We start from the raw sequence: 26,975 nt of genomic DNA, 5'->3' as shown, positions 1-26,975 counted from the left end.
AAAGGCCTTTTCATTTATAGAAAAGAACTTGGCTTTGAGTAACAAAACTGCTGGAAAGTTCAGGTCCTGTGTTAGCAAAGAAAAGGTTTTTTCCTTTTTTCAAGAAGTGTAGTGCAGTGTTGCATCTGACAGAAGCAAAATTCTCCCTTGTGTGATGGCTCTTTTGTTAAGATTTGTCAGCCTCAATAAACAGCTTTTTGTTGTAAGAATGGCTGTGATTTAATATGGTTGCTCTACCCTGATTGTTTATGACAAATTCTTTGAAGAAGGATTAATTTATTAATTTTGCAAACTTCTTTGACCCTGTTGACTTTGCCTTTGATATTTTGTTGTTGCTACTATTTTTCAGCTCGCCATGAAATTATCACCAAAACGATCCTAGAGTTGGATACGTGGGGAAACCAGTGGAATGTGGTGGCTGTCAACGTCCTCATGCATGACAGCTACGATGTCTGCCTCGTAGCTAGACTGAACCCCCGAGATCTCATCCCCCCACCTTCTGACCTAGTGGATCAATAGAAATGCTGTTGTTCCTTGTGCTTTCAGATTCTGCTGTAGCTGAAGAGCTCAGACTAGAGAGAGATGTGCAGCTTGACCTTGGAACTGGCCTGAGGTGAAAACTGGGTTCTACAGAGATGAGTCTGTGACAGGCTCAAGTAAGCAATGCCTTAGACCTGTGATTCTTTCAGCCACTACTATGTACTCAGTATTGGTACTTCAGGCTTTTGTGATTGATACTATGGGCTTCCCATCCCAATAAGCCTCTGGAGTTGGCCCAGGCACCCCACCACAGCACTTCATCGTTTAGCTGTGTAAGCGCTAATGTGCAGCGCAGTTTGGGCTGCTGTGGTCCTTAGCCTCACCATCATAGCTGCAGCCCAAAGCCCATTGCAGGGTAAAACAGCACAACTGAATGAGAGCCCCAGCAGTGAAGATAAAGTTTCAAGGGAAGATTCTGACTTCACTTACATTTAGGGCACCCCATTGATTTCAGCGAGGTTAACAAGGGTATTAAGAGATGGTAAACTTGGTCGAAATTGGTACAGTTGTCCAAAAGGGGTAGGTTGAAGCTGGCCCAGTGCGTGAGCAGTGGTAGTGGGAGAGAAGAGGCAAAGAGCCTTCCTTTCTTTTGCACTCCTGCAGAGCGGCCAAGCATAGTCCTGGTGGGGAACACAGACTAGAGCAAACAGTAACACTAACTACCTTAAAGAGGTTGGGATGAATGTGGGCTGTGGCCCTGCCTCCAGCCCCTCAACAGCCTCTGGAGGTGAACCAGTTTTGGGGGAGAACATCTTGCATCTTCTCTCAGGATTCTGGAGCTCCTGTACCAGTGTCAGGAGGAAATCCAGCTCTCAAGGCCTTGTGCTGCTGTGTGACCAGGTGAAGCCAGTGCCTTGAAGGTACAATGTGGCTCAGTTTCTAAGCCCTTCTTAGTTAGAACTTTGAATACAATATTTGAAGGGGGAGGGAACGAAACACAAAAGTAAAAATTAAACCAACTTTATCATCAGCTGACGAGATTTGCTGCCATGCATCCACACAGAGAACAAAGATTCCGATGGCAGCTCCTCAGCAGTCTTGCAGTCATTGTTTATATCAGGCTCTTGTTTAAATAGAAATAGCTTTCATGTAGCATGGAGATAAACTCTGCACCAAAAGGAGGATTTTGCTGTTTCCAGAGGGACTAAGAGTAGTTCAGACAAAATGATCACATTGAGCTTCTTGAAGCAGCATTAGGTTCACAGATTAGATGACAGTAGACTAGAAATGTGCTAAAGTCTCGCCAGGTAGCTGACTTCCAGTTTGAATTAGTAATATCCATTCATGTGTACTCTGATGCCTGCCTCATTGTGTGTCTGAGTGTCATTTCCTAGGCAGTACAGGCAAGAGGATTGGGAAGCTGAGCAGTTCTGTTGGGCTGAAACTACAACTGAGAGGATTCTGCTTTACTCATAAAATGAGACCATCATTGGAGAACACGGCAATATGTTATAAAGTGCTGAAACGCTCAGTAATTAATTTGCAGAAAAAATGTTGCTGCTTAGGGTCACAAGACCAACAACAAAACTGGTAAGAAGTGATCAGCAGAGACAGACTCAGTCCCCTTCAAGAGTTTGAGGGCTGTTACTTGCAGAGCAGGATTCACATATTGGAATGGTGAGCTACACTCTTCTTGAATCATATATTTGGTTGCAAAAGTTCCAGCAGTTTATAATTCTCTCTGCTGTGACCGGTAGCAGGAGGGATGGAAAAGATGACCCAAATGGCCTTTCCCAGCTCTAATTTCTGTGATTCATGAACTATTCCCTTGAGTATCCAGTGGAACTATCAATCTGTTTTATAAAAACACTCAACAGGAAGTTCACCAAAGTTTGCTGGATATATACAGTACTGCACTGAGGGTCAATTGGGCAGTGGGTATTTTGTTTTTTAAAAGGAAAGAAGAAATGAGGCTGTGATCCTTATGACTCAGCTCTTATCTCTCTGCATGTTCCGTAGGCAGGATATGTTTGACAGTCTAAACTTTCACATTTGTGTCTGTCACCTCTGTAACGTTAAATCATTCTTGTTTCTTTCCTAGGTTGTCATGTGACCCAATGTAACTTTAGGGCAATGCTGCTGCCAAGATTGCCTCAGTGCTACAAACTAAGGTGGCCAGTTCTTAGGATCTCTCCTGAAAACTTGGGTTTTTAAATGCTCTTTGCTGTCAGTATCCAGGTGACATTAAAGTTGCCCTTTAACGTGTTGTAAAAAACACTAGAGAGTTTACACAGTTTCCTAAATCATAACAAAGGAAATTTTCCTTAACCCTTGCTGTTACTGCAGAAAAATGATATCTGCTGTGTTGAGTCATTACAGTTCAACTATGCAGCTTACTAGCTTACAGGGAGTGATGCTCTTATGTGACAGCTCACTTAGGTGGAAAGTTCTTAGAGACACAGTATCTATCGTCAAGGTTACTTTGAACACTGCATCAACCTCTGTCGGTTTTGTTTCCTTTGTTATTTTTCATTTACAGCTTAGTGGGGAAAAAAGTGTTTGTTTTTATGACTACTCCTGCTCTGACTTCTATGTTTCCTAAGGCTTGAAACTTAACTAGATCTACAGAGGATGTGAAATACACTCCATTATAGAGAGCTGCCTCTGAAGATCCTAGGGGAATTTTGAGGGGGACATTCAGGTTTGTGGTGGACATAGCTAAAGCCCCTCCATCAAGCTTGCATGCCTGAGATGAAGTGACCTTTCCTCCCCACTCCATATCTATTGGTTTTTGTATAGTTATTGAAAGAACTGGGTGAAAACTGTGCAGTCCATCAAGGTCTGTCTTGCTAGCAGAAGGCGGTATCGATTGATATATTGTGTACCCTGTGTGTGGATCCAGCTGTCAGAGCTGGGGTGGGTTCTGGGGGCCGTTGTCATTTAGTGTGGCCTCCCCTCATTAGAGATACCTCATGAAGTGCCGGAGCTCAGTCAGCTTGTCATGCCCTGAGCACTGCTCAGCATTCTAACCAAAGCTAGCATAACTTTTGTCCCTTGTCCTGAACTCATTTTCCTTTCTTCTTGTGGGGCAAGGATTGTTTTGTTTTGGAGTTGTTTTTTCTGCTCTTTGTGGGGGTGGCAGGGAGAGGATGGGAGTTTTAAATTTTGCTGAAGCTGCCCAAATGTCTCATGGTGGAAAGTCCAAAAGAGTTGCTTAGGGACATTTCAGGGTGGAGTTCTGGAAATTCTTACAGTTCTGGAAATTCTGTGGTCAATCGAAAAGATCTGGAAAGCCCAGGCTCTCTAAACTTTCTAAATCAATAATTGGTACCGAAATAAAAGCTTGAGAGGGATAGGAGCAAGCAAGCTTAGAGGTAGATAGTTTTGAGCCAAAATCTTTCTCAGATCTCTTGATTCTTGCAGCCCCACTGCCACCTTCATGATTTCAGAGTTAATTTCATACTCATGGGAAAGTTTGCACATACCCACAATAATTATTTGTTTCATCCATGGCCCATCTCTGGTTAATTGTGGTGGCCAGTTCTTAGGATCTCTCCTCAACACTCAGGTTTTTAAATGCTCTTTGCTATCAGAATCAAAATGACAGTAAAATTGTCCTTTAAAGTGTTAACTCAGATTTTTCCCAAGGTTGTGCTTACATCCGTAATGCTATGCAAACAAAGAAGTATTGGCAAGATGTGGCATTGTATAAATGGATGCTATTAAGCAAAAACAGACATGTTAATTTCAGTTTCACTTGAAACTCTGAAATATATCACCGGTTCCCAAACTGAAAGGGACAATTGAGAGGTAATTTAGAGTATTGCAAACAAAGGAGAGGAGAAAAAAATGAAAACTCTATAAAAAGTTACTTGGCACTATGTCCATTCTGTTTTTTTACATGCACAGCTGAATTCACAAATATCCATGTTCATCATTTGCACATCTAATCATTGTGTTTCCACATGCACTCATGGTCACTGTGCATGCAAGCAATCCGCTAGTACAGTGTTTCCCAAAGTGTGGTACACATACCCCTAGTGGTACGTGAAAGGGTTTCAAGGGGTACATGGCCCATTCACCCTGGCTGGCAAGGGGCTGGAAGTGGGCTGAGTGGGGCCGGCAGACAGAACCCCAGAACCGTGGCAGGCTGAGTGGCTCAGCTTGCTGCTGGCCCTGGGTTCCATCCTCCAGTCCTGCTCAGCCTGCTGCCAGCTGAGGGTCCCGTTCACCTAGGCCAGCAGCAGGCTGAGCTGGGCTGGTGGCTGGGACCCCGGATGGCAAGGGGCCGGCAGCTGGGACCCCAGACCCACGGCGGGCTGAGCAGCTTAGCCCGCTGCTGGTCTGGGGTTCCATCCACCAGCTCCTGCCAGCCAGGTCCTGGCTGCCGGCCGCGCTCAGCCTGCGGCTGGCTGGGGGTCCCTTTACACTCAGGCCGGCAGCGCGCTGAGCCAGGCCGGTGGCTGGGACCTCAGCTGGCAGCAGTGTGCCAGTAAAAATCGACTGGCGTGCTGATGCAAACCACGCGTGCGGCGTTACCACGGCTCATGCAATACACGTGCCTTTGTGGCATGCACCGAAGCCATACTGATGGATAAAAGATAAAAGTGAATAACTACTCCTGGCAAGTACGTACTTGGTGTGTATTAATATACAAAATTTCTCTTTTACAATGAATCACTGGCTAAAAACAAGAAGTTTGAAATGTACAAAAGAAAATTATGAAGGAAATACAAATATTAGTGATAATTATGCTGAAAAAATGCAGTGATATGGCTACATCAGACAATTATGATGACAAAATTAGTGAACCGTGTGAACTATCTGTAAGTTTATTGAATGTATCAGCTGCAAAGAAAACGAAAAAAAGCTCACAAATATTTTGAAGAATATCTTAAACTGGGATTTTCGTTGAATGGCGATGAGGTGGAGCCTGTTCCACTATGTGTGATTTGTTACGAGACTCACAAATGAAAGTATGAAACCATTGAACCTAAAATGCCATTTCGATAACAAACATAAAGAATATGAGAGAAAACCTGTAGAATTCTTTGAAAATAGGTGCGAAAATCTCCAAAAGTCCCAGAAAACAATTCATAATGTGACGGGAGGTGAAAATATGAAAGCTTTGGAAGTTTCATATAGTGTGGTGTACTTAATTGCAAAGTCCGGAGCTGTTGAAGTGATTTGTGAGACATTAGTAAAACCTGCAGCCAAAGTCATGGTGCAAGTGATGGTTGGAGACAAGGCTAGCAAAGCTATAGATCGTGTTCCCCTCTCAAATAACACTGTTCATCGTAGAATCACAGATATGGCTGAAAATGTAAAGCAGCAATTGTGAAGAGTACAAAAGAGTCATTACTATGCACTGCAAGCGGATGAATCCACGGATGTTGTGAATTTAGCTAATCTTTTGTTGTTTGTCAGATACAAGCTGAATAATGAAGTCCACGATGATATTTTGTTCTGCCAACCTATGCCAACACATACAACTGGAGAAGCTATTTTTCAAGTTATTGATGACTTTATCAAAAACAGTGACTTGGATTGGAGTCGTTGTGTTGGAATAAGCATGGATGGCACCACCGCCATTATTGGTTCGAAGAAAGGAGTTGTGTCACGTATTCAAGCTGTTGTGCCAGAAGTAAAATCGACTTATTGTTGCATTCACAGGGAAGCACTCGCCAACCAGAACATGCAGGCAGATCTAAAGTGAGTACTGGATGAAGTTGTGAAAATAATCAGTTTTGTGAAAGGGCACCCTCTGAACGCCTGGCTGTTTTCTCAGCTTTGTGATGAGATGGGCAGTGATTACACACAACTCCTATTTCACACTGAAGTGCGTTGGCTTTCATGTGGAAAAGTTCTGAATCGCCTGTCTGAGCTGTGAGAAGAACTGCAAGATTTTTTAGATGAAATCTTTAACCTGTGAGACCATACACACGATTGGAAATGGCTATGCAAACTAGCATATATTGCAGATATCTTTGCTCATTTAAACAACCTCAATCTGTCCTTGCAAGGGTAACTCATATCCATATTCTATGTTCAAGACAAAGTGAGTGGCATGGTCGCAAAATTGAAACTGTGGCATAAATGTCTTAGTCGTCGTGAACTGGATTCCTTTCCATCTCTTCATGACTTAGTAATAAGCTCAGCTAACCAACTTGATAGTGATGTGTTGCAAACCATGAAGCAGCATTTAGAAAGCTTGCAGAAAGATCTTCGTAAGTATTTTCCTGAACCGGACGGCACCTTTGAATGGATAAGGAACCCTTTTATCATCAATGTTCAAACATTGCCAAATAACCTCTCTGCTTCAAAAGAAGAACAGCTCTTGGAGCTGGCTTCAGATAGCTTCCTGAAAACAAAATTTGAGCAAAAAACACTGATGTCATTTTGGTTGGGGGTTACCTCTGAATATCCAGCTCTATCAGACAAAGCTGTTAAATATCTTCTGCCTTTTCCCACCTCATATTTGTGCAAGATCGGATTCTCTGTGCTGGTTGGCATCAAAACAAAAAAAAATGAAATTCTTATTGACGTGGAGCCCCATCTTCATCTTAAGATCACAAACATCGAGCCAGATATCCCCGCGATAGTGTCTGGCCAAAAGCAGTTCCATCCCTCGCACTGAATAGTTTGGTTTGTACTGAAAATTTTTCAATATTGAAATAGTAAATATTAGAACTAGTGCTTTCTTCACTAACCTAACTAAACCAGCATATTTTAATTTCAGAATGATACGAACTCACCATATATAGATAGATAGATAGATATGTGTATATATACACACGCTGTTCTATCAGACTGTTGATTTGCTTCTATTATTTTAATTATTTCTAGTACTATTTCTATATGTAACTATTATTTCTATTAAAAGTTTTGTTTCAACTGTATGTAATATAATTTTGTATTTATTTCTAATAAACAGTTAATCCAGAATGAAACAAATTAGGAGTGTGTTATAAAAATGTGACTACCACTCTCCCCCCCCAAATTGTCTTCATCGGAGAAGGGGGTACGCCGGTAAGACAAATGTCTCAAAAGGGGTGTGCAAGTGTTGTAAGTTTGGGAAACACTGCACTAGTAGATATCTAATTGTCCATTTGCACAAACTGATTGTGATTGCTTGGAGGACCATAGTTTGCATGTGCAGGGACTAGTGTGTGTGTGCAGTTCTGAAAGTCTGGTGGGCCAGATGTTGCATTATGTTCTTGTCCCTTTGTGTCTCTCAATTAGCTCAAAAGAACTGGATTCTGACCTTAATTTCCCAGCAGATAACCCCCCTGGTGGGTATAAAGTCATCAGACCTAGTTCCTGCACCAGCACCCCACACATACACTCCAGCATAGGGGGTGGATTGAGAGCACAGTGGAGCTCTACTATGCAAATCCTCCACTGGCATAGGATCTGTGAAGGGTCTACACCAGGGATGTAATTTAGGGCACCTTCTAAGATGCTCTAATACACACTGGAGTCAAGTTGGGGTAGAATGATGCCCATCCCACTTTCCCCATACCTGAACTCAGATGCATGGGAGGATTGATCCCTGCCCCTTACATTTATGCCCTATTTCATCCAAACAATTTAAAACGTGTAATGAGTCCCTCAGTTAGCTTGGGGCAATAAAAACATGCTAAAAACTATTTCTTTAAAAAAGGAATTCAAAAAAAGTTTGAACATGTTCACGAAGGTCTATATTTTGTTGGCTTCCTACAAATCTGTAAAACTAGGGTATTCTTTTAAAAATCTGTTTTCCCACTGGTTGAATTTTTAGTTTTCAGGGTCCTCGTCTTTCTCTGTTATGACATATGAAGCCCTTCTGGCAATTTGATTCATGAACCATCATGCTTTGAATCCATAGGTCAGAATACCAGCTACACTTGCAAGTTTCTGCAGCTGTCCCTAAGAGTTTTGAAGCAAACATAACAGATCATGTACCAGCAGTTTCCAAAAGAAGGGATTCCACCCCCAGTTGTGCTCAGCTGGAACTAGGAACTTAGCAATTTACTACCATCTGATACTTGGAGGTTGAAAGTAAAGGATGTATTAAAAACTGGCTGAAATATACACAGGATGTGCTCATAAGTGCACCACCCTTATTTTCCTTGGCAAACATCTCATCTCTGTGTATGTTGTACCATTCCCTCTGAGCTGTGTGATGGAATGATTTAATAACCCACCCTATGATTTCAGCCACAGTGTAGTCTGCAATGTGGGTTGTGAATTTATGCTGCATACTGCAAGGAGTAGCAGAGTGTTAGAGGGCTATGACTCCATATAGGCAGGCCTGCCTCGCTATAGGAAGTGTTATTAAATTATATAGCACATACTAATGCATTCTGTAATAGATATACTGTGTATCTTCTTTCTAGATTTTTTTAATAAGTTCTTTACTGCGGGAGATGTGGTCTTTTCCACCAAGCCACATGGCAGTTCTGCCCAGGTCTCAACTCAGCAAAGTATAAGCATGTGCTTGCCTTTAAGCATGTGAATATTCTCATTGGATTCAATGGGATTGTTCTCATGTTTAACGTCTGACACATGCTGAAGTGCCTTATTGAACAGGGGCTAATAACTGGATAGGAAAATCCTCTCTGTTCTAACATCCTCTGCTTTAAATCAACTGAACTGAAAAGATATCTTATTTTTTTCCAGGCCCCAGGCAACTTACTATGGCTAGATGCTTTGACCATGTCTTCCTGCTTCTCCAGTCCCTTTAGTGCCTGCCACTCTCCTTCCAGATGAAGCTCAAAGCTTCTCATCCTCATTTTCAAAGTCTTGCACAACTCTAGCCATCCCTATATCTTTGCTCTCATGTCTGCCTACACCTCATCCCACGCTTTATGCTCTAGTTTCTCTTTTGATCATTCCATTTGTCTCCTTGGCAAGCTTCCAGCTTGTCTCCTACTTCCACACTGTCCCTTAGGCTTACTGCAACCTCTCCATTGATGTTTACCCTACCCAGCTTCCTCCTCCTCCAAAAACCTCTTTAAGATCCCTCTGTTCCATGAACCATTCCACTTTAGAGGGTATGTCTACACTGCATTTAAAAACCCACAGCTGGCCTGTGCCAGCTGGCTTGGGCTTGCAGAGCTGTTTAATTGTGGTATAGACATTCAGGCTTGTGCTGCAGCCCGAGCTAAAATCTACACCACAATTAAACACTCCCATAGCTCAAGCACTGTGAACCGGAGTCAGCTGGCACAGGCCAGCCATGGGTTTTTAATTGCAATGTAGGCATACCCAAAGAGTACAGAGGATCCCATACTGAATCCCTGTATTCAAGCACCAACTTTTGGCGAAGTTCAGATCCCAACCAAAATTTTGCAGGTCAGTCTCATGGCTAATAAAGATCACCTCTTTCTCTGTTGGCTGGGCTTTGCAATGTCCTCAGTCTTGTGGCTACAGCACAGGCCTCAGAGCCGGGAGACCTAAGTTATAGTCACTGTTCTGCCACAGTCTCATTGTGTGACCATGGGGAGTCATTTTACCACTCTATTCTTTAGTTCCACTATCTGTTAAATGGACATAATGATACTGACACATCTCAGAATGGGTTGGGAGGTTTAATTAGTGTTTGTAATGTTCTGAGATTTTTGGAAAAAAAGGGCTAGATGAGAGAACAGAACCAAGTGCCTAGTATAATATAATAATTGGAGATATACCTATCTCCTAGAACTGGAAGGGATCTTGAAAGGTTATCAAGTCCAGCCCCCTACCTTCACTAGCAGGACCAAGTACTGATTTTTGCCCCAGATCCCTAAGTGGCCCCCTCAAGGATTGAATTTACGACCCTGGGTTTAGCAGGCCAATGCTCAAACCACTGAGCTAGGACATTGCTCATGCCACACCAGTAATAGAAACCTGTGCAAAGTATTAGTAGTGTCTCTGAGCTTTGAACTTCAGTTGCCACACAAAGTGTCTGAACACAGATGATGCTACCTTCCCTTTTCCAGGGTGGGTAATGACCTAAGACGAGATTCTCTCCTGTGACTACAGAGGGCCCAAATCTAACTAGAGAACCCAGTCCGTAATGTGTAAAGTCTTAATATAGATACTTATTCTGGACTTCGCCTTTTCCCAGTCACCCTTTGTAAAAGTGCATATGATGTTGCCAGCTTTTCTATGAAGAACATATCCCATTCCAGCCTGCTGGTGCTTCTGGTTCTTCATTACCAGAAGTAACGTGCTGGTGCTAAAATCAGAGGGGTAGCCGTGTTAGTCTGGATCTGTAAAAGCAGCAAAGAGTTCTGTGGGACCTTATAGACTAACAGACGTATTAGAGCATGAGCTTTCATGGGTGAATACCCACTTAGTTGGATCAAGTGGGTATTCACCCACGAAAGCTCATGCTCCAATACATTTGTTAAGTCTATAAGATGCCACAGAACTCTTTGCCACTGGTGCTAAAATGTTGTTCAGCTCCACCATTTCATTTTCTCATTCCTTGGCTTCAGAGTGGGGAAAACTTATCTCACTACGCATACAGTAATGCAAGAGAAACCATTTCTCACATTGACTCTACACCTGACCCCTTCCTTCAAAAAGCTGCTGAGATCACCACAGTATTTTAAAATTAAAAACAGTGATTCCCAATTAGTCAGGCAAATAAACGTGAACTTTCTAATACAGAAGCAAGTGCAGAGATAGTTGTCTAGAGGCTAGAGCAGAGGTGTGGGAATTAGAACTCCTGATTTCTATTTCCAGCTCTGTAACTTGGGAAAATCATGTAACCTTGTTGTGTCTTGGTTTATCCATGAATAAAGCACATATAATAACACCTACTTTATTCTCTTTGCTCTTAGGAGGTGTAATTACTTAATGTCTGTAAATCACTTTGAGATCCACAGATCAAAAGCACTATAGAAAGGAAAAGTTTTATCATTACTAATACAATTGCCATCCCTCTGGTTTTGTCAGCATTGTTCTTCAAAGCTCTCAGAAACCTATTCTTCTTGGGCTAGGAGATATTGGGTATTTGCAGATAATAAGGAGTGTTTTGTGCACCCCCTTAACAGGAAAGGCAATAAAGGATGTCAAATCATGTATAAGGAATACTGTACGTTATCTAAGGAAGGAAGGAACGAGGTGTATATGTGTGCTCCTTGGCTGCTAGTAATGTTATAGAGGTACAGCACTAACCACAGAAATGAAAGAGGTCACTCTTTGGAGCTAAGTTTGAGCTGTAATCATGAAGAATAAATAAATTGTGCTTCTTATGAAAATGTTTCTGATTTAGTAAATGATGTAATTTGATAAAGTGCACAGACAGCTATCAACAATTGGTGATAGGCAGAAAATAGAAGGTGGTTTATAGCGACATAGCAGACTCACTGGGTGACTGCTACCTGAGCTGAATTTAGACCATACACCGCACTAGCTTTGATTAGGCAAGCAGCTGTTGGAAGTCTCCTGGGATTCCTATAAGGAATATACATCTCCATTCACCTCACTGGCCGCTTCAAGGCACAGTTGTGCCTAAGAAATCACCTGCAAAAAAACATTTATTAGAGGGAGCATCAGGACTTTATTAAATGTAAACATAGCGGGATCTATTCGTTGAAATTACTGGAGTTACAACACAGATTAATGAGACCTGATCCATCCTTCTGCCTATGTAGCTAATTTTAGCTGACCCAACAAATAATTTATAAGGTTTAAGCTCTGGGGTCCCAAAAGTTCCTTTCTTCTAGGGATGGGCAAATTGTGCAGAGATCACCTTTGTTTTTTAATCAGTGGTGAGGTATGTTGACTGTTTGCTGTGGTTTGCAATGACAAAATACACAGCAAAGTTTACGCTGCAGGACAAGATTGATTTTAATTAGGAAACTGGTTTAGTTGCTTTGTTTCACTTGACCTTTTAAACTGAAAGCCTGTGTGAGAGTTAATTGATAATTTCTTAAAGAAGGAAAGCAAGCAAGCAAATAGTGAGTAAACACCAATATAAAAAGAGAAGTGGGGGCTGACTTTTTACTCCCTTGACTGGTGTAAAATAGGTGTGACTTTTTTGAAGTCAATGGAGTTGCACTGGTGTAATAAAAGTGTAAGTGAGAGGAGAATCAGGCCTAATATTCCCCGCAAAGTCAAACTCACCTCAGGAAGAGGCTCACAATGCTGGATTCTTCCTTTCTGTAGTGAACTAGAAAAGGAAATAGGAATACATGGCTTGAGGGATTGCTAATAGAATAGTACACCTTTCCTTCCAGATCACTTGTTCAAATCTAGTGCTGGTCAGCAGGGTTTGAATGTCATTTCCAGCTGATGGCCGCGCCGTGGCCCATGTGAAGTGAGTTGGTGGGTCTCAGTTTAGCTCCTAGTGGATAGATATCCAAATTACTAAAAAGTATCATCATGGTTGGTTTCCTTGTTGGCACTCTGAGAAGAAAGGTCAAGGTCTAAATGGGCCATGGAGACTCACATTCCACTCTGACCCTTCCACAGACCTGGTTCCTTCAGGTCAGGGTTGAGCAACATTGACTGGAGGAAATTTTCACTGCTGGTGCTTGTAGTTGTACCTCTTCTATGGATGGAAGGGGTCAACACCCAGGACTGTCAGTTTGGCATCTCTCATGAGCACTAAACTCACCCTTTTAAAACTTAAGAAGATAAATAGAAAGGGGGTAGGGTGGGAAAAGAAGAACCCTCTCTCATACCTAGCCTTGTCTTTAAACTCACCTTAGCTGTTGTCTGGCTCCACTCACAGTGGAAAAGATCATGTTAAAAACAAGTGTAACCAGTTATCGAACTAAGGTCAGCTTAACACCTGTGGAGACGAGAAAGGCAGTATTTACCCTCAGTCCCAAATGTCACAGCAGACACTTCAGCCGTGTTAAGTTTTGGTATGCTTATTTACTGTGCCTGGATAAAAACGCTCAGAATGATGGGCAAGGTTGTTGGTCTGGTGTGTCCTAAGATATCATTGAGCTGAGGGTCAAATTCTGCTCTCTGTTACACTGAGAATACCACTGAAATCAATATATTTATGCTGGTATAACTGAATAGCTAACCAAAAAATAACAAGTACCCTGGGCTTTTCCTGGTGATTAAAAACAAATCCCATGATAAACCAGTGGAAGGAGTTGATCCTGCCAAGTATTTTATATGAAGATTGCTTTCGTATGTGGCTGCCATAGGACCTTTGACTATGATAAGGTATGCCAGTGATAGAATCCACTGCCCCTGTTACATAATAGCCACAATGAAAATGTCAGTAGAAAGTGGTGTGCTCCCTGAATAGAATGTGGTAACGGTACCTCCCATAAGGCTTTATGGAAATATGCTTAGACTGTGTTTTATGCTACAAATGCCACGTAACATATCTCCGTAAAGTTTATGATCTACTGAATGTATTAATCCTATTTGTATGCGTGTATCATCTTTGTATTCGAAGTTATGAATGTTATGAATGTTGGCTGTCTACTGGCTTAATTTCTAAATAACCTTAGTAGAGCATTTGGTCAGTTCCTGGAGAAAGGAATGTTGAAACTAAGTACCTAATCAAGAAACACTTAAAGGACAATGGACCTTGGAATGCTCCAATCCACATTAAAAGGCTACTTGAGGATGTTCAAGGTAGCATGTAAACAATGGATGCTACCTGTAAAAACTGTGAGTCATGGATGGACATGTGTCTTGCCCAGGTAACTCCTAAATGCCATCTTGGAGCTGGACTTTGCATAGGAGTGAGAAGGGGGTATCCACCCACAAGAGAAAGTCTATTTAAACCTCTTGGAGACTCCTCCATTTGGTCTTCAGATGACTAAAGAGAGAGCCTCTTCACCCCCCAGGATGATTGAAAGAAACTGGAACAAAAGACAGTGTGCAAGGCGTGTGAGTGATTGGTGGACCCAGGCTAAAAGATTAGTCTGTAAAAGGGAGCATTCTGGAACTGGTGAGGATCTTATCTGTATTCAGTTTGATTAGACATAGATTTGCGCATTTTATTTTATTTTACTTGGTGACTTACTTTGTTCTGACTGTTACTACTTGGAACCACTTAAATCCTACTTTCTGTATTTAATAAAATCACTTTTTACTTATTGATTAACTCAGAGTATGTATTAATACTGGGGGGAGCAAACAACTGTGCATATCTCTCTATCGTGTTATAGAGGGCGAACAATTTATGAGTTACCCTGTATAAGCTTTATACAGGGGTAAAATGAATTTATTTGGGTTAGACCCGCCATTGGGAGTTGGGCATCTGAGTGTTAAAGACAGGAACACTTCTGTTAGCTGCTTTCAGGTAAACCTGCAGCTTTGGAGCAAGTAATTCAGACCCTGGGTCTTTGTTGGAGCAGACAGGGAAGGCAGGGGTAGAAGTAGTCTTGGCACATCGGGTGGCAGATCCCAGGGGGGGTTCTGTGATCCAACCTGTCACAGTGGGGTTGCTGGTTTATCTTCTGGCTTCCTTGCTAGCTGCTGGGAAGGGCCATGGCAAGCAAGTTTGCAGAGGTCTTTTCTAAATTGCTCATGCTAAACTGGACATCATTCACAAAACACGCAGACTGCATCCTAGATTGCAAGCTGTTTACAAATGTCACCTGTAATTCAGTAGATACAATAACTTGAGCATTCTTAATACACTAATTCTTTTAAGGGGCCTTGAATAGTGAGGCTAGGGGGCCAAATTGTGATCCCACTGAAGTCAATGGCAAATTTCCCAAGATTCAGTATGACCAAGATTTGAGCTACAGTCATTGTGTGAAATGTTTATATCTGAATGGTGTCCTTCAGACAGCAGGACAAATTCAGGGCTCAATCTAGAGAAGTCTAAGTTGATGTAACGATGTTGCACCAATTTAAACACCTCCTACAGTCCTGTGCACATACTTCGATTCCCTTAAACATACTGATTTGTGGGATGCACTCCCACTTTCCAAAATGTAAATTACACCCTTGCGTCCTCACACATCACCTTTGAATTGTGCCTGCTGCAGGTAGCTGAGTGTAAAAGAGTCTCAAACAGTTTCATTCATGTGCTCAAAGGCAAGAAGAGAATATAGCAAGAAAAGCAACTAACCAGAGGATGTGACTTATACCTTCCAGTTCCTCAGTTACACTGATTTAAATTCCCTTACACTCATGTATGTGTTGGTAATGGAGTGTGAGGCAGCCTGACACAAAGCAGTATGCACCTCACTCTGAATTTGGACCTGTAAGTCTCATTCTCTTACGGAGGCAAATAGGCAACAGCGACATGTGCAACAATAATCATTATGCACAAGAGCCTGGGTTCTTCAGGGATTTGTATATTAATAGCTTAAGTATTTTACCACTTGTTGGCCTGCCCATGTTCTCATACCGGGATACCAAGAAGAACAGGCACAAAGCCATGGTGTTGAAAGCTCCTTCCCACTATTCAAATCTGATATATGATATAACTTTCTGTGTTAAAATACTTTTTAAAAAATTGAATGAGGGTCCTCCCATGTAAAGTAATGCAGCTTGGAAGAGTCATCTGGTGCACTAACTAATACCTATTATGCCAAGAAACTTGATATTTTCCCTGAACAGCTGAATCCCTTAACTGATGGGGGGCAAAAAAGTTCAAGAAAAGCCACAGTACTGAAAATGTACCATGAAAATCTCTCCGCCACTTGATAATGTCTGTAAAACTCAGAGTGTTAACTTTTCTGGGGACACAGCAGACTTGGCTCCTGAACGTTTCAAAGGGCCAGTGTCCTCGCTCTATTAAGTTCAAGGAGGATTTTGAACATTCTTGTGCTAGTGTGAAACTGTATAGATCAGTGTCTAGATTCTGATTTATTTGCTTAGCTTATCTCTTGCAGCAACAGGAAAATAAATCTTTCCAAATATGACTCCAAAGTAAATTGTTGGTTAGACCACCTTCAAATGATGTTTCTGGTTAGGCATCAGAGGGGCATTATCCATCTATACCCACAAGTGGGAAGGATACCACGCTGGGGACTTGATCCAGCTCCAGCTGAAATCAGTAGCATTTTTGCCATTGACTGCAGTGGGAGCATGGTCAGACCTATGTTGTAGGTCCACTGGCACTCATAGGAGCCCACTCTGAGATATGGAAGTAAGTAGTCATTAAAAGGTGACTTAAAAAATGGAGCAGACTTGGTGAGAAATTTATACTTAATCTGCATCCACAACATGAGTTTTAAGGAGAAAAGCAAGTGTTAAGATATCTTGTGGGATATCCATCTGGAATTCATGTCTGTGATTAACCTAGCCAGTTGCTGGAAGTCACTGTTCCACCAAAAATTACCAGAAGAATCATATCTAAGGCAGAGGGACCCGACTTCTTATGGAGTCAGTATAAAAATTCTAATAGCTTAAGTCTCCTAAGCGACTACAAACACCATCTGCTCTACTTAAATTATAGCAGCTTTTGGGGGGATGTCAATTAAACAACTTACAATTAATTTGACGTTAACAGAACCATTCAAAACAAAACTGAAGTCAGGGAATAGTGGAAATATCAATAGCATCTCAGAGATTGCCCACGAGTCAGAATGCAAATGAACTGTTTATGGGATAGTAATACAACCTATCCTATTTTAATAAGGGAAAGGAAAACCCATTAGAAAAACCCTACAGAGACATTTAGCTCCATTACTAAACATCTGCAGTCACCTTCCACATATTGGTGTACAATGGAGATAAGATTTCATGGTCAAAAAATTATCAAATAACTTTTGAGAGTCAGACAGAAACTGGAAATTCAATACAGTTTTTATTGATGAAGCTTTTTGCTCACAAGAGTCCCTGGGAGATGTAAAAGTTCAAATGAAATATGATAAAAATCAAATCACATTGAAGCTCATTCATTCTGTACCAAATAAAACAGGTCCGGTTTCAGCTTTGGTTTTAAAACCAGAAAGGGAATTTGCTTGATGAATTTCTGCTGCTATGCAGAATTCCAAATCAAAAGAGCACAGTTGCTAAAAGAATGATTTCCAGACAGTTTTGATTTAAATGTTGATATTGTCATGAGACAAGAAGTGCAAGATTGAAGGAACTACTTTGTAAGATGCAAAGATCCTTAGGATAAACAGCACACTGAATTGGTGGCTTACTTTAAGGGTCAACAATGTAATTTTACTAATAGAGCCTGCTTTTCAAGTACTGTATGCATACAGAAATATACATGCAATTGCATGCTTAATTTGCATGCACAATTATTACAACTGCAAGCATAGTTGGTTACACAAATGGCTGTATGCATAGATACCCGGTTTATGTGCACAACAGCAGTAACTTCATGTAATTATGCACATGGAATTTAATGCCTGGGTTTTTGACATCCGTGACCGAATACAGATTTGATAGATAAAAGGTTGAGGGGCTGTAGGCCTTGGTCCAAGTTCTAGTTTTATATTCAGTCCTGGCCCAATGTCAAAATAAACCTGCTAAACTGAAGAGCTCAGTTACAATTTAATGTCCAATATTTTGAAAACCATTTGCCCTTGAAGTCGCATCATTCTTCTTACCTTCTTGCTTTGCCCTCTCCCAATTCCAGTTCCAAAAGTGTGTGTTTTAAGCACAAAATGAGTTTTAGTTGATATCTCAAGAAACATCAGAGTTAAAGATTAATGCTTTATACCATTAACTGGGATTCCAGGCTCTCAAAAGGCATGAAGCACTTATTTCTGCTGCTTGATGATTTCAAGACAGCTGTTACTAAAATCACGTTAGGAATTAAGTGTATTTGGAGAACAAGATCATCAGAATGATGTGAATCTTGTGACCTGCCAGGGCTACAAACATTTAGGGAGGACTGGTACAAATGTTTTCAAGACCAATACATTTTTTACAAGCACTGGTTCTGGGCCATCGCTCTGAAAATAAAAACATAAAGAAATTTCAATCCCGGGGAGTGTTGTACTGAGAGAGCCTGATGTGGATTTGAACTTGAGGCCTAGCATCCTTTACAAAATCCACTCAGAAAGGCCATAATAAAATGAGTCAAATAAGCCAATGAAAAAGGACATTTCTCTAAAGGAAAAAAAGTGTCCTTGTATTTCTTTATGCACACAAAGTTGTTATGGTGACTGCAAGAAGCAAATTTGTTTTTGAAATCAAAGAAAGAGAACATACATAAAGCTGTAGTCAAATCAAGAATTTGGGTGTTTTAAAATAACTCAGCCCTACTTTGGTCAGAAGTAGAGCAAAATATATCCCTCCCTGCAGTTATTGGTACCATTCTTTAGGCTTTATAATCTTGTTGAAATATTAGCCAGCTGGTTCACAATGACTGACATTTTTTGTCATAGCCTAGGGGTGGGCAAACTTTTTAGCCTGAGGGCCATATCTGGGTGGGGAAATAGCATGCAGGGCCATGAATGTAGGGCTGGGGCAGGTGGGTGGGATGTGGGAGGGAATGCGGGGTGTGGGAGGGGGAGCAGTGTGCAGAAAGGGGCTCAGGGCAAGGGGTTGGGGCACAGGAGGGGTGCGGGTATACAAGAGGGCTCAGGGCAGGGGGGTGGGATACAGGAGGGGTGCAGGGTGTGGCAGGGGGTTGGGGTGCAGGAGAGATGGAGGGTACAGCAGGGGGCTCAAGGCAGGGGGTTGGGGTGCAGCAGGGGGCTCAGGAGAGGCAGTTGGGATGCAGGAGGGGTGCATCGGGGATTGGGGTGCAGAAGGTGTGTGGCAGGGTGCTCAGGGCAGGGGGTTGGGATGAAGGAGGGGTGCGGGGTGTGGCAGGGGGCTCAGGGCGGGTTGGGGTGCAGAAGGAGTGTGACAGGGGGCTCAGCACAGGGGGTAGGTGTGCAGGAAGGGTGCAGTGTGCGGCAGGGGGTTGGAGTGCGGCGTGCAGGAGGGGTTTGGTGTGCGGGCTCTGGCCCAGCACCACTTACCTGGAGAGCCTCTGGGGTGGCAGCGGTGCGCACCGGGGCCAGGGCAGTCTTCCTGCCTGCCTGCTGGCACCACGTCCCTGCAGCCCCAGGGGAAGGGGGAGAAGGAGGGGGAGGCAGAGGGCTCCCTCGAAGCTCCCATTTCCCGCGGTTCCCCGTTCCTGGCCAGTTGGAGCTGTGGGGGGATGTACCCATAGGCGAGGGTAGTGCATGAAGCCCTCTGCTCCCCTGTCTCCCAGGGGTTGCACGGACGTGTTGCCGGCTGCTTCCAGGAGTGGCACAGGGCCTGCAGAGCCACAGGGGTGGCAATCCCACGGGCCCAATCCAAAACCCTGATGGGCCGGATCCAGCCCGCGGGCCATAGTTTGCCCATCCCGTCATAGCCCTGTTGGTTCTCAGTGACTGACATGTCAGGTGCTGTCATGGAATCCTGTTGCTGACAGTGAGAGGAACCAGATGCTTCAGAGAAAGTTGCAAACCTCCCTCATCTCCGCCCCATCCCCGCACCACAATGCACCTAATTGAGTTTTTATTTGATGAGGGGTGGAATTTCTGCATGGCCTCAGGTGATCAGCATAATTTGTTTGTAATTTATCCTCTGTGAGCGCATTTTAGCAAATAATGTCAGGTTTATTACAGAGATTTCTTTTGTTAAAACTTGTACTGGAATTGTTACCCCAATGAGTAATCTGGAGGCCATATTTGAAGATTCGGGACAAAATCTTGGCCCCATAGAAGTCAATGGGAATTTTGTCACTGACTTCAATGGGATCAGGATTTTGCTTTTGGATTTATATATGTGAACAAGGCATATATTATTAAAAGGGATGTATTGTAATGAGAGCCGGGTAATTAACCACCTTATAAAAGAGTAGAGTGGTAATATTGCCAGATAAAAATGAAGTCGAACAAAAATACAGTATTATAAAGTATCATTCACACATTATTATGTGAGTAGCAGCATAAATACATGCAGGGCTTAAGTTACAATGAAGCGGGGCCAGGGCTCAAGCAATTTTTTTACATTCATAACTGATGCAGCAAGTCCAGAGGTGCTGGGGCTCAGCCCTGGCACAAATTAAGCACTGAGTACATGCAGTGAAGTAAAGTGCCAGGAGCCTGTGTGATAAAATTGGAGAAATAGTGGCCTGAGTCGTAAACGTAGGCCAGAGTTCAGAACATCTGATGCACAATTACACAGGCTCATGGGGCTAAGCTCTCATGTCCTGGTGATGATATTGAAAATCCCTCTGCTCACTAAAATATCAGACTCAGGCCTGAAGGGAAAGCGAAACCAATTATTTTTAAAATCCGTAGGGCCACTACACCTACACTGGGATTTAGGTGCCACAGTTGACACACCCAAGTTTGAAAATTTTGGCACATATCCCCAGATCTGATATCTCCCAAGAACTTTGGGCTGCTTGAAATCTGCATCCACATTTTGCATCTCGGGTTTATTTCTGTTTAGGGAAGGAAGTAAAGATAATACCATATCCCACAGAATTTGGAAGTACAATCATTTAGAATGTAGTCGCTTGCATTGGAAGTCAGATGGGCTATAGGGAAATTAAATTTAAAAATTATCTCCTTCATTAAGCACACAGATGACTTAGTTACTGAAAATGTTTTAGTTTGTGTGTATCTTGGGGGAGAAAAAGACTAGTACTCCATTTAACATGATGTGTCAGCATTGGCTATATTTACCAAGTAATTACTCTGTAAATGAATCTCCCACTGCAGGTTTATTAAGAAGCTGTCACGGTTTACCTTTTTTTGCATCTATGAACATATCTGTCAACATCCTTGCGCCGCTGAGGAGTGCTATGTACCTCTTGGCACACAACTTCAAGATACATATGTAGGCTGGGGAAGAGCATCTCCTGACTAAAGACTCCAGGTGAAATTCTGGACCCATTGAAGTCACTGGGATTTTTACCATTGACTTCAATGGGGTCAGGATTTCATCCTCCATTTGATTGGAGGGGCACTAACAAATTGCTTAGATTCACAAGTGAAGTTAGGATTTGATTTTATTTTTTATGTTTGTACAAAATCCAATAAGCATAGAAATGTTTTCCTAAGTCTTTAAAATTCTTAGATTCTATTAAAATAACTCTTTAGATTGCAAGCACTTTGTGCGTTTTTTTTTTTTCCATTTCTGAATTTGAGATTTGTATTTAGTCTACTAAGGAACAGCAGAGCAGTTTCTCAAGCTCCTTTTATCTTGGAAATGTCTTTAGTGTGACTTGTAAACCCACAAGAGTAGTATTTTTATCACTGGATTTGATCAATTTTGTATATTAACCAATTGATTAATTAGAGACTCTGTGTTTAAGGTCCCAGTCCTGCAAGGAGCTCCATGCAGACAGATCCCTGTGGGAAGCCTGGTGGAAGTCAATGAGGCTCTGTATGGCACAGGGATCCTATGTGCATGGAGCTACTTGCAAGATGGTGGACTGTATTTGTACAGCATTTAGCACCAGGGGGTTCTGATCCTGAATGGAGCCTCTGAGTGCTACTGTAACAGAACTATTAAATAATAACAATAATGATACGTGCCTAAAGTGCATGCATATTTCATGTGAGTTAACCAAGATGGCATCATAAGTAAAGCAGTTCTTCCACCTTGTGGTTAAACAGAATATTAGTCCGTGAGATTTTTGCATTAAATATGAGAGATAGCAAGTGGACAGTAACATTAAATGGACACATTGTGCTAAACCCCATTGCTACTGTGAAACCCTGCCCCACACTCCTATACTAGACAAATAAACTTCAGTCATATACATAACGTGAACGCTAAGTATATAAAGTGAATGCATACACATAAGTTAGTGAATGTGATTAAGTTGCCCTCTTGTGATCGCAGCCCTATATAAGATGATATAAGACCTAGAATCATAACAGCTAACAAAGAGGTTCCTTTAGCTCTACTGGCAGAGGCTGGTGTTTATTGCAACCTGCAAACTTTGTCCTGCTGGTCAAAGTATTGCAGTGGAAAGTGAATGAGAATGTAGTCTTGACAAAAGGAAAAAAATTAACTCATTCCGCTCAGCTTCCATGAATGACACAGGTGGAGCTGAGAGGAATCGGTGCACGTAGAGGGGATGAGTAATTCCCAGACCTTCCTCCCTATTCTCACCCTCAACCATTCTTCCCATTTCCCGTCTGGCTATATAAGCAATCTTACTATTCTTTGTGGGTTCCATTGGGAGACAATTCAATACAATATAGGTCCGCCATCCCAAATCAGCCACACCAGAGTGCAGCCCAATTTCAAAAGCAGTAATTAAATGTCAATTCTGCACTAATGTAATCGATGTATAATGAGATTATAATAATTTTGCAGCAAATGCTTAAAATTTTAACTGTGTGAAACAGTGGAACACGTTGGCTAACAGACTTTGCAGCCAGTAAGTGAATATTAATGTTTTTAATGGTCCTAAATTGCACTTCAATTCTGATGCAGGATTATCATGGTTATATAAGAGAGACTGATTTGGTTCAAGGAAGGATGGCAAGGCATGAAAAGAACAAACTGTTTAAAACCTATGGCTGATTCTCTTCAGATGTTGCTTGCTTTTGAACAGTGACTTATTATTATATCATTTATTATTATTATTAATTATTATTATTACTATTATTAACTATTTCTATTACAATAGCATCTAGTGACACCAATCAGAATCTGGGTATTGTTGTATTAGGAACCAACAAAGAGTAAAAAAAAAATCCTCATCTGTGACATGTTCTTTTAATGACTCAGTCTATAACCCTGGTCCATGTGCCAAATTTATTCCTGGTTTAAATCCAATGAAGTCATTTGGGTTACACCAGGCAGGCATTTGGCCCATTGTCTCTTCTTGACTGAATATAATCATCCATCTATAACTATATCCCCAGTTTGTTTTGCTCTTCAACAGAACCATTGGGTTCAGATCCAGAGATGAACCCAGACTTCCACCAAGTTCTGAGAAGGAGTTAGATGGTTTCAGTTCCACTGATCTGGCTCAGGTGTATCTAGTGGTAAGTTTCTTTTTCTTACTGTAACAAACAAATCAAAATGCTTCATTGTCTAAAGTGATTTTCCAAAACCAATAACAAATCAAGAAATTTGACAAATGGGCAGTGTCAAGAATAGCACAATCTGTTTCTTTAGCTATTCTTATCTCACAAATAAAGGCTATATAAACAATCAGGGAGGAGCGGAGGGGCCACATACCTCCAAGAAGCCAGTTTTAAGAGTGGATTTAATGCTGGTGAACAGAATTGAATTGGGATCTCTGAACACTTAAGTTATTTATTTATTCAAAGAGCAAGTGCAGCAGGGGCAGTTGCATGACAAGCTTTTCCACTCTTTCCCCACCACCCTGTCAATGTGCCACAGCATGATCCAGACGTACCAACTCTGGGGAGAGGATGGATTTTAGTATCCACATGATGCTGTTTTGACACAATGCCACCATGTGCCAGATCTGATAACATTCTGGCTTACTGTGATAAGGATAAAAAGATTCTGCTTTTCTATTGCACATTTCATCCAAGGATTTCAAGTTACTTTACAAAGATGAGTAAAGATCATTACCCTCACTAGTGATGGGGAAACTGAGGGGCACAATGTATCTGAATTGACCAAATTCACAAAGTGAGTCAGTGGAAGAGTCTGGCATAGAACCCTGAATCACAACACTATACCAAACCAGAGCTCTCTACTTTTTTAACATAAAGTCATAATCCCATCTCTTGGTGTGAAGATGTTCTGAAGCAATGTGACGCTTTTTGGACATAACATCATATTGTGTCACAGCATGATGGCATTTTGATGCAGTATTATTCTGTTGCTCCAAAATGTCATCAAGCTGTATTGTGGTACAATGATGACACAGCACAAAAGACATTTTATACAAGTATCACAGGTAAGGACACCCTCATACAACGTAATGACATTTTCACACATACTATTTAATGTCATGTTAATGTTTAGTCACAGTATTTGAATATTTTGCTTCAATGCAAAGTCAAGTTCCCTACTCTGTCCACATTTAAGTCCTCTGAAAGATCCACTTCTCCCAGGATGCCTACAGTGAATCTAGTTGACTTGTACTAAAACCCCTATTTGTCATTTCCCTTTTCCTAACCTCTGTCTACTTGTCTGTCTGTCATGAGTCTTCAAGGCAGGGATTGTCCCTTTATGAATCTAAGGGAAAAAAGGAGTTCAGGAGAGCTGGCAGTTTCTCAGAAAGAATATTAAAGCAAACTATCCTCATGAGAAGATAGTAAGAATAGTAAGGGGCCATATGGCTCCATCAGAAGCTCTTTGATTACCTGAAAATCTAAAATCCTACAAAAAGTAGAAACAAACAAATTGTTAAGGATGAGGAAAAAAAAGAATAGCAAAAGCATGTATAGACAAAATCAGAAAGGCAAAGGTACAAAATGAGTTACATCTAGCAAGGGACTTAAAATACTATAAAAAGAGTTTCTATAAATATATTAGGAGCAAGAGAAAGACAAAGGAAATTGCAGGTCCTTTGCTTAGTGGGGAAGGAGAGCTAATAACAGATGATATCAAGAAGACTGAGGTGTTTAATGCCTATTTTGCTTCGGTATTCACTAAAAAGGTAAATTGTGACCAGGTACTTAACACAATTAATATTAACAAGGAGGAATGAATGCAATCCAAAATAGGAAAAGAACAGGCTAAAGACTATTTAGATAAGTTAGTTGAATTCAGGTCAGCAGGTCCTGATGAAATGTACCTTATAGTACTTAAAGAACTATTGAAACAATTATCAGTAGTTATCTTTGAGAACTCATGGAAGTCAGGTGAGGTCCCAGAGGATTGGAGAAGGGCAAACATAGTACCTATCTTTTTTAAAAATATATATATGTTTTTAAAAAGGGAGACACAGAGAACCGGGGGAATTGTAGACTAGTCTGCCTTACTTAGATACCCGGAAAGATATTGGAACAAATTATTAAACAATCCTAGAGGCTAATAAGATTATAAGGAATAGCGAAGATGTAGTTGTCAAGAACAAATCATGACAAACCAACTTAATTTCCTTCTTTAACAGGGTTACTGGCTTACTGGATAAGGGGGAAGCGTGTAGACATGACATATCTTGATTTTAGTGTTTGGCGCCATCTCACATGACATTTTCTTAAGCAAACTAGGAAAATGTGAGCTAGATGAAATTACTATAAGGTGAGTGCACAACTGGTTGAAAGACAGTACGCAAAGAGTAGTTATCCTGGTTTGCTGTCAAAGTGGGGGGACATATCTAGTGAGGTCTTGCAGGGGTCAGTTCTGGGTCCAGTATTATTCAATATTTTAACTAATGACTTAATTAATGAAATGGAGAGAATGCTAATAAACATTTTCAGATGTCACCAAGCTGAGGGGGCAGGGATTGCAAGCACTTTGGAAGACAGGATTAGAATTCAAAAGGACCTTGAAATTGATGAACTGGTGTGAAATCAACAAGAGTCAAGTCAATAAAGACGAGCACAAAGTACTACATTTAGGGAGAAAAAAATCAAATGCAAAACTACGAAATGCAGGATGCTTGGCTAGTCCATAGTACTGCTGAACAGGAGTGGGGATTATAGTCGATCACAAATTAAATATGAGTCTGTAATGTGATGCAGTTGCTGAAAAGGCTAATATTATTCTGGGATGTATTAAGAGACATATCATATGTAAGACACAGGAAGTACTTGTCCCATTCTACTTGGCACTAGTGAGGCCTTAGCTGGAGTATTGTATCCAATTCTGGATACCATGTTTTAGGAAAGAAGTGTATACATTGGAGAGGGTCTAGAGGAGAGCAACAAAAATGATAAAAAGATTAGAACACCTGACCTATGAGGAAAGGTTAAAAAAACTCGGCATGTTTCCTTTTGAGAAAAGAAGACAAATGGGGGACCTCACAACAATCTTCAAATAAGATAAGGGCTGTTATAAAGAGGACTATTATTAATTGGTCTCCCTGTCCATTGAAGGTAGTACAAGTAATGGGGTTAATCTAAAGTAAGGAGGATTTAGGTTAATATTAGGAAAAACTTACTAACTGTAAAGATAATTAAGCACCGAAGCAGGCTTTCAAGGGAGGCTGTGTGGAATCTCCATCACTGGAGGTTTGAAACACCTTTCAAGAATAGTTTGGGTTTACTTAGTCCTACCTCAGTGCACTGGGTTGGACTTGATGACCTTTCAAAGTCCCACCAAGCCTACATTTCTGTGATTCTATGAATGTCTGGAAAGTACGTAGCACATCATGGTTGCTACCATAGACAAATACAATAATAATAAATAATAATTAGGAAGCCATCATGTTTATGACATTCTGATGTAACAGTATAATAATGTTGATCTTACATCACAGTGTCAGTGACTTTCGCAACTTCATCCTAAGTCTTGCAATAAGTGGTGTTTTCATAAAGCCCCAGCTCTTGGAGTCCTGTGAGTGCAAGAGAACAGTGGCTTTCATTTCTGAGAAAACAATAATTATGTAGCCCTTACGGATGCAGAGAAAAACTTGAAATAGGAGCTAATAAGCTTACAAACAGGCTTTGGGCAAAAAACCAAAAAAGACCAATCAATAAAACCATACTAGGGTTGGCAGGTGTCCGGTTTTCGACTGGAACATCCAGTTG

General features: G+C 41.4%; 1 protein-coding gene across 3 annotated transcripts in view; it reads left to right on the top strand.

Annotated features, from left to right (window-relative positions):
- KBTBD12 (kelch repeat and BTB domain containing 12) overlaps positions 1–23,335 on the top strand; it is a 68,056-nt gene extending 44,721 nt beyond the window's left edge. For 2 of the 3 annotated variants that reach the window (XM_032802733.2, XM_075073152.1), the window contains exon 6: positions 350–14,533. In XM_032802733.2, the coding sequence (XP_032658624.1) occupies positions 350–519 (170 nt within the window). In that variant the 3' untranslated portion in view covers positions 520–14,533. Of the gene's footprint in view, positions 1–349; positions 14,534–23,239 lie in introns of those variants that run through there. The other variant, XM_032802734.1, reaches the window with a different exon arrangement.
- The last annotated feature ends 3,640 nt before the right edge of the window (positions 23,336–26,975 follow it).

The sequence above is a fragment of the Chelonoidis abingdonii genome, chromosome 17 (genome assembly GCF_003597395.2).
Source record: "Chelonoidis abingdonii isolate Lonesome George chromosome 17, CheloAbing_2.0, whole genome shotgun sequence".
In the NCBI taxonomy this organism is placed as follows: Eukaryota; Metazoa; Chordata; order Testudines; family Testudinidae; genus Chelonoidis; species Chelonoidis abingdonii.
This window is presented reverse-complemented; position numbering and strand designations above follow the sequence as displayed.